General features: G+C 33.5%; 1 protein-coding gene and 1 long non-coding RNA gene across 4 annotated transcripts in view; one reads left to right on the forward strand and one right to left on the reverse strand.

Moving 5' to 3' along the window:
- LOC105448428 (synaptotagmin-5) overlaps positions 1–9,037 on the forward strand; it is a 23,368-nt gene continuing 14,331 nt past the window's right edge. The window contains exons 1-3 of one of the 3 annotated variants that reach the window (XM_011686956.1): positions 1–244; positions 2,029–2,212; positions 2,288–2,756. In XM_011686956.1, coding sequence (XP_011685258.1) covers positions 2,592–2,756 — 165 coding nt within the window. In that variant the 5' untranslated portion in view covers positions 1–244; positions 2,029–2,212; positions 2,288–2,591. The other 2 variants (XM_011686955.1, XM_011686957.1) reach the window with 2 other exon arrangements.
- Positions 8,580–8,898, reverse strand: LOC105448427. The gene is made up of 2 exons (XR_974243.1): positions 8,765–8,898; positions 8,580–8,697 (listed from the first exon to the last, which is right to left on the reverse strand). It is a non-coding gene; the product is annotated as an uncharacterized LOC105448427 (long non-coding RNA).

Raw genomic sequence — 9,037 nt, forward strand, 5'->3', positions numbered from 1 at the left:
CGACGAGCCCTGGCACTGGTCGGGCGCGTATAAAGTCAGTCGGGCTAGCCCAGTATCGCGGCACGGTGATACCCGGTAACACACATCCATGTCAAGTCGTGATCGACGCACCGAGAACGGGGTCAAAAGTCGACAAAAAAATATCCCATATTTTCGTATACGAGAGTGCTGGAATGAAATTAGTCTTGTGACTGGGTGATAATCGCAATTGTAAAACAACTGATATTCCGAGATCCCAACGAGGGTAAAGAATACACAATTAATCATTACTGCGTGTCGTGAAACCGAAGCTGTCCGCTTGTTACCACTTGGACGACCGACGATGAATCGGGTCAGCGTGGCGTCTTAACAATAAGTAGTCGTAATCCGCTACGGTTCAGACATTCGTCTCGTCCTTAGGTAGGGAGACGGAAAGATAGAATAGACAAGTTGTGACATAAAATTAATTGGATCGGGCCGCGAAAAGAGTAATGAGCTGCGGTCGTGCACGACCGCTGAACCGTAATGAAATTAGATATCCTTTTATTCAGCTTTATACACAATTAACCGAGAGTGACGATTGTGAAAAGCGAAGGGAGGCGAACTTTTATCAAACAAAAATATATATATATAAATTTGTAAAAAGTAGGGCAAAACGGATAGATGCAAGGAAAGGACCATAATTATTAAGGGACTTAAATTCGAGCCAGATGATAATATATACTTTTAAGAAACCTAAGTAGATACGTCAATTAAAATAAATATCAATTTTTTACTGACATTTGGAGCATCAGCACTACTTATTCCTTTTTCACGATGTTTATCGAAAACCAATGTAGAGTGTTTCTTCTTGATTGAACACCCTTCTACCGCAATGGCCCTTCGTGACAATCAAATCTAGAAATCGTGACATTCGAAAAAATTAAGATAGTACAAGGGAATTCTACAAATAATGGTAATAATTTTTTAAACACACTCGAAGTTACGAAAGAAAAAATAAATGTTCAGATAAACGAATATTTGATTACATGATGTTAACAGCTTAGAAATGATGCTGCACTTTTTACATAGAAAAGTTTCACATGCCATCTTGAATTTAATTCCGTAATATATAAATCCAAATTATGTCAAATTAATATTCGATCTTTTACAATACAAAGCTGTATTCAATAAATATTGTGTGATACAGAATTATCATTATTATCTGTAATATATACTGCATATTGTTTCAACATTCTACTGACTTTTATTCAATATCAAAGTAGTTGTTGTTTTTCGTATTATTTTATAATATTTTTATGGCATACATTAATTATTTACATTTTTAAATTTACTACCTAAATGGATTATCGCAAATTATCTTTCTTGTACTCTTCTTACAAAAATTTAATATATTAAAAGCATAAATCTGTATTTTTAACAATATAAACTTCTCCATCGCTCTGATTTCGCAAATCAAGAAAAATTCGAATTAATCGTGTAAATCGCATTTCAATTGGCGACGAGAGCGTTATCAGGGCTACATCCGAATCGGTCCAAGTAAAGTGATGAGATAATTAATCGGCCACAAACGACAATATCGTAACGCGACTGATTGATTTAACGAAATCGAATTATACCCCAGGCAAATGCATCTTTACTTCAAACGATTACATTAATTAATATCACGGTCTTGATTGACAGTTATATCCGTGAACAATAATAACAAGTAAACTACGCGATATTGAAAATACTATTTGTCGACACGAGATTATTTCAGATTATTTCAGTATTAATAGAATCAATCATCACACAACTCTGATAACAGATATAGCAAATTAAATATTTAATTGTTTTCTGCCTTCAATGACTTATATCTTCACTTTCGATCAATTTAGTCTCTACCGTGGTAAACCTTTCTTCAGTATACAGTATGCTTGTGATATTTATGCTATTATAATAAAAGCTTCGCATTAATAGCGCCTAAAAGCTCTTATACTATTAATTTATGCGAAAATTCACTCGCGTTAATAGTCAAGCCTAGTAAATAAATATTGATTTTTATCACAGGACGTGGAGATTCGTGTGCGACTTTCTGTGAAATTCTTATTCCACGTCGAGACGAGTTCGGAACTGTTTATCCCAATCGTTTGAGGAACTCCGCCACTTTCCAAATACTCCGTATGCGAATGTAAACTTTCTAACTGTTTGCACGAGAATCGCGCGAGGTACTCCGGAATTGATTGCTGAAGTGGTAGGATTCGCGTCGAACGTCCAAGTGTTTAGCACGCGCGAGCGGCGGCGCTAAACAAAAGTTTCACGCTTACAGATACAAAAGCGATTAAGTGGATTACGCCCAGATCCGAGTCATCGACATCTTTTATTTATCCCGGAGGAGTTTTCGCCGTGCGTTAAAAGTCGCGCGCGCGCGTCGTCGAGGAAACGATAGCAAACGCGTACGGTAAATCGCTCAAATCGACAAGACTCGTCGTCACGCGGCTTCCTTAAATTTTCGGACAGTTGTTTTGCACGCGTTCGTCAAAGTGCCGGACAAATTGTCAGAGGTTCTGGGCGATGTCCTGGAGTTATGCGGCGGAGGCGGAAGCGGCGGTACTGCAGCCGGCGACAAGAACATGTCAAGCAACACGTCGTCGAGCGGGAGCGCGGCTACGAAAATGGGTGCAATGACAGGAGTAGCGATAATTAAGGGTAGATGGGCCCAAAGAGGCACACGCTCGCCCCTCTCTTCCATCGCTAATACCGATAGTGCCGACAGTACAACTTCGACCAGTTCGGAGGTACTGTATATTTTAGAATTGTGTGAAATGTAAAATATTTATTGCAGCTAACTAATGACTTATCCTAGCGAAAATAAAGATCGGAGCATAATTCGAATGTCGAATAAGAGTGACAGACACGTTTTAAGAGGTCAAAACGCTTTTTTCATGTTTCGCTGTTCCGAAATTTACGCTTTCTAGAAATTTCGTTTATATCTCTCTGTCAATTTTCCTTTCAATTTACTCTCCGATTTGCATTTTCACCAAAATATACTTATACACACTAGATACCATTTCGTATTTTTAATAAAATTTTCCGGAGAAATTTATATATATTTCATATCTTCTATTTCGTATTCAAAATTTTTATTATATCGTGCTCAGTCAATTTATATCCAAATATATTTTATGAAATCTTTGTTACTTTTAATTCAATTAAAACTGAAAATTAAATCGAAATATGTTTCTTATCAATTTCAAACAAACTAAACTCCAAATTTGGAAAAGCATCTAAAGAGTTTGGCTGTCCCTTATATCTTTTAAATTTTGCTCCGGACAGGAATTTCAAAGAAAAATATCCCCTCGGATTATTCGCGAAAACTTTTAGACGCACGCGATGGTGCTATGTACTTTCCACACCTCGGAAATCTGGATGCACTTGTTGCGCCCGTTCTAGCGTGGGCTTCTCTCTTTGTTACGCGTGTCGCTCAACGTTCTCTAGCTTGCGTGTCGCGACGATTTTACGTCGCACGTGCAACTAATCTCGCACGATGGATTTAATTATAATTGCTCTTTATCTTCCAACGCTACTTCTTTAGCATGCAACTTCATGATAATTCACTTGCAAGAACTCAAAACTTTAGCAATATTTAAAGAATGTTGGAATTTATATAAAAATAAGAGAGAGAGAGAGAAAGATTGCAAAATATTCTCTGTAATTTTTATTAAAAGGTGCGTTAGTTTATCGAAATGTTCATGTATAATGGAATCACTATAAGTTAATTGAGTTTACAAGCTTACCATAGAAAGAGTTGACTGCTGTTATCCACCGGTTCAGCGTCGCCCTAGAAACGCTTGTTAATAGAATATAGGATTTCAATCGATAGCCGATTGTGCCATCGTGGCAATTAATTGAATGGAAATTAAATTCGCGTAGACATCGCCTATCGTTATCTATTGGTCGTGTTCAACAGAAGTCAGAGCGCTTAGTAAGTGCTCTTCGCCAATTGGATTATACTTTTAGATCTAGATTCTAGAAGAATAGTCCTATCGCAACGAAGAAAACCTTCAACGGTTACAAAATACAACTGATGAACATGCAATTTCATTATTGTTATTCACTAAATATTAAAGAACTAATTGTGTTATACGTCGAAAGTTTATCGAGAAAAAATCATAGAATGTAAAAATAAAGATATTATAAGAAATATTAGCGTAATACCTGCAAATATATATTCACAATCAGAATAAATATATTGTTGTTCAAATAATAATAATCATTAATTATTTAATAATTTGCGATATCGAATTTACAATTTACAATTTACATAAAAATATTTATAAAAATAATTGTAATTTAATTTGAAAATGCTGTGTACAATAACGGACTTTACAGCTTTTACGAAGCACGTACAATTTTGACGTAGTTAATTGAAATTCAAGAATTTTGCAGCGAATTTTACGCAGAACGACGCATACCGCGCTTTGGATCAATGCCTTTCAGTTGACAAGAAACGAAGAGTAGTTAATTGGCATTGGAACAGCCGTGACAGGTACACGATCATCCATGACCGAGATATTGTCACAAACTGACATACGTCCAATTTCTAAAACTCTCGACAAATCATGTATCTTGCGATACCATATGATGAAAATCTGAGATATCCGACTAAATCCTTATTATTTTTAATTGTGATTGCTTTGGAAATCTTATACAATGTGGATTATTTGTAGTAAAAATTTCTTTGAAAAACTGTTTTATCAATATTTATTGAAATTAGCAAAATTTTTTCTCTCTTTCAGGATATTTTAATTCTTTTTTAATATTTGCTTATTTCCAAGTTACGTAATTTACCGAAATTTTTCTATTTGTAAATAATATTTTACAGTTAAATTTTATCAATATGCATAACACAACGCATTATTTTTTTTTATTAAAAAGTCGAGAAACTTTATAATTATAAATTCAAAAGCATTGTTTTTTCTGTAAATTCATACTTATCATGAACTGTATGTCGTTGATTACTTCATGTAAACGTAAAAGATTACTTTTTTTGCAACAAGTTGTAATTCTATCTTTGTTATCAAGTCTTGGATAACTTCATCTTGCAGTCTCGCGCGTTTCCGAGAAGTGATCGAGTGTAAACTTGATGCAAAATGAAGAAGCTATTTATAATTGCGGATTGTAACCGAGCGCGTCTGCATTCCAAACGATGCTTGCGACGCACTTAAGTAAGGGAAAGGGGGGCAAATAGTGGCGGAATTTTTTCCTCTCTCTCCTACAAGCTAATTTCAAGTCTACAAAATATGATTTTTCATTAAAAGAGTACTTTCCACTTTCAAATATACAAAAAACTATTTGCCCCACTCTATATGGGTAAATAGTGACACCCTATGGGACAATTACAAAATACATAATTCTTAACACTTAATCAATCTTTCTTTTGACATTTTGATTAAATAAGGTAATTTATATTAATTTCTATACGCTGCCATATGTAAATTTTGTATTGATAAATAATAGTAGTAATATTATTTGCTAGTATTTCTTATTGAAAATCACATTTATTCTGAATCTTGCCTTGTAACTAATCTCACATTATTCCAAATAAATTAGAAAAATCATATTCGAATATTAAAAAAGCTTTTTGACTTGTCATTATTTGCCTCAGGAGCTACTTTTTCCTTTAAAACTTTACTGAGAGAAATAAAATTAATATACAAGCATAAATAGTAATTACATCAAAATAGAGGAAAAAGGCATTGTATGACATAAAGGCTGCGTTCCGTTATTCACTGCGAGCACTGAAAAACCACAGTGTATGTACGTAACGTAAACTATAGATTTTCAGTACTCGCAGTGAATAACGGAACGCAACTAAAATAGGTTAGATCTCATTCAACGATTCAGTAATTAAGAAAATATAACTTCAAATATCAAAAAAAAAATCCAGGTTTTACCTTATTTCACGAATGCAAAATTTTTAAATTTCTCCGCCAGCTATATGGTTTTTAATTTTTATGACTTTTTCAAAAAATGATTAGATGCTTGAGAACTGTCTTTCTATTAACGAGTACTATGAGCAGTGCAGGTAAAATAAACGCGGGAAAGAAGAGAAATTTAAAGTGACATTATTTGCCCCCTGTCACTATTTGCCCCCCTTTCCCTTACAGCGAATATGTTCTCCAACATGATAATCATGTAAATTGTGCATTATAATGTTTTCTCCAAGTATGAGATACATGGAGTATTTTCAACAAATGCGGAAAGGATAACATATGTGTGCATGTATCATTTATCACCGAGGCACTAAACTCCGCAATGCTACTTCAAATATACTATTTCCTTTGTCAGAGGAATTATAAAAAGCTTCATATACATGCAGATTTATTATACTTTTGTTTATGTTACTGCGCATTAAAGTCATCTTTTGTAAAAAAAAAAGTAGCAAGTTTGTTTCGTATGATAAACTTATTGCTAAATAGAAAATAAACATAAAGTTTTTAATGCCGCTTCGTGGAATAAAATATTACATAATTCTAAGAATTTCCCTTTCTTTATAATTGTGAATTCTCTTTCAGACTTTTTCTGGCAAACAGCCTGGCAGTATTCTCGATAAACTATTATATACGAAATATTATTAGATAAAAAAATTCTTTAAAAGAATTTAATATTTACTTATATTTACTTTATATTTTATATTTTATACTTTTATATTTTTACACATATTATACATTTTCTCCAATTGTTATTACTTCTCTGTCAATTTGTTTTTAGTTTCTACAAACATGTATGTGTGTTTTTCTGTGAATAATTTATTTTTATGATTATCAAAGAAATATTATTTTTTAAACAGCATTATATAATTTAATAAATATTTTTTATTTAATTAAAAAATGAAAAATACCTACAAAAACAGATTTTAGACTACAGCGATGATACAAATGTAATAAAACGGACAAAGTAATTTCGCGTTTCTGTTCAATTCGATCGTAGAAATTTGATGATTATAGGAATTTCAATGTTTAATAACCAATTTTAGTTCTATTTGCAACCAATTAAATGAAATACTTTTGTAAGCAAAAAATAAAATAAAATTGAAATATCCGGCTTAATAAATAATAAATTCATAAGAAGTAAAAGCCAAAGTACGATATTTAATGCTCCAAGTAAAAATAAATTTGAATTACAATATATTCGGTCATCTTAACGGTCTGACAATATCATACATTTGAAATTATTACATTATATACGAACTAGATTGAGGCGCAAATCTTCAAGTTAGATATATGTGAATCCGCGTGAGCGGATATATTACAGAGTGTGTAACATCAACTTTATAATATACGCTCACGTGGACTCACATACATCTAACTTGAAGATTTTGCGCCTCAATCTAGTTTGTATATACATAATGTAATAATGTCGAACGTATGATATTGTCAGACTGTTAAGATAACCAAATTTTGTTTGTAGATTATTGTAAATTTTTTTGTCTTAACATTGACAATGACCTATTTGGGTCGAAACGTTTGTTGTCTATATTGTAATTCAAATTTATTTTTACTTGAAGCATTAAATAACGTGCTTTGACTCATAACCCTTTACTTCTTATTAATTTGTAAGCAAATTTATCACTAAAAAGTTATCTTTTAAAGGAGCGTCTTTTTTAACTTGCATTACATTCTGAAATATTCAATAGCACATGCACACTTTTTAAATTATTCTATAATAATTAATTTTCAATTTATAAAGTCAATAGATTTAAATTTAATTTTTCCATGTTTTATATCCACTCGTTGTATCGCTTCCATTCTAACGCCTATAGGTCACTCGTTTTAATCATGACTATACTAAATTCTGCTGCCAGTATTTATTATGCATGGTCGATGACGGTACATTTTCCAAGTGAAACATATTTTACCTGCCGCACACTCCATGCGAGCTCGTCGTTCGTCCTCGAATATTCCGTTCGCGGCTTATATGGGGCGTCATTCCGGACATGAAATGTTTTATCTACTACAAGGAACTTCGTTCCAGTATGCTACGTAGCGGTCACTGCTGTGTCGGACAAAATTTGCATGATAAAGCGAGTTAATTTTTCTGCCGCGGGGTAAAATTAAAGTGGACGCTACGTCGTAATAAAAGAAGTTTCGCGGGGAGAAAAAAGGAAGAAATTTTTGTATCGTGCATATATGAATTTTTAATATCGTTATTTCGCAGTTTCGCGCTCTTCCGCGCGCGCACGTGTCATCGAGAGGCTTTGATTCGCACGAAAAGATCTATTGTTATATTACAATGATTTTAATTAAATTTTATCAGGTTTCGTTTTTTAATTCCGATTATTAGATATTTATTCAAAATCTATACGTAGCTAGTGTATTTTATTGCTACTTAATTGTGTTCAACATAAGAAATTAACATTTCTATCTCCGAAGAGAGAAAGCAAGCACACATTTAAGCTGAATTCCTGGGATAATCGATGTTGTAACGTACTTAAAATATCTAGAACTTTGCATTTAAATACCAAAAAGAATAATATAGATACAGTCATTTTGAATAAAACGGAAAATTGACATAATTTCAAATTTATTAAAATAAATAGCCGTTAGTCTTGGTGTCGATATCGGTTTTGCATGCCTTTATTTATCATTTACAAATTTCTTAAAAGCACAAATTGAGGCACGTGTCTAATTCATCAAGCATCAAATAACGTCCGATATAAGCAATCGTATTGTTCTGCTATATAGAAGGTTTCGTTAGTATATGTTTACAGATATTATCATCACACTTATTGTTAGACTCTTACGTTAATTTTTGTATGCAACAAACACAGATCTCAATCGATGAGATAACATCGCAGATAGGAAAACGATGACGATTTTGATGTTTCGGCTCGATGGGCGGAACCGTGGATTCCGTTCGTGTGCTCTGTTCCAAGTATCGACCCGTCAAAGGCAGCTTCCAGCGACCTCACCCCGTAACTGCCACCTACCCTCTCGTCGCAATGTTGAAACACGAAGTTGGTATCTTTGAGTCTCTCCCCCTTTCCTCTCCCCCCCCTCTCTCTCTCTCTCTCCCC

The sequence above is a fragment of the Wasmannia auropunctata genome, unplaced genomic scaffold (assembly GCF_000956235.1).
Source record: "Wasmannia auropunctata unplaced genomic scaffold, wasmannia.A_1.0 LD336085.1, whole genome shotgun sequence".
Classification (NCBI taxonomy): domain Eukaryota; kingdom Metazoa; phylum Arthropoda; class Insecta; order Hymenoptera; family Formicidae; genus Wasmannia; species Wasmannia auropunctata.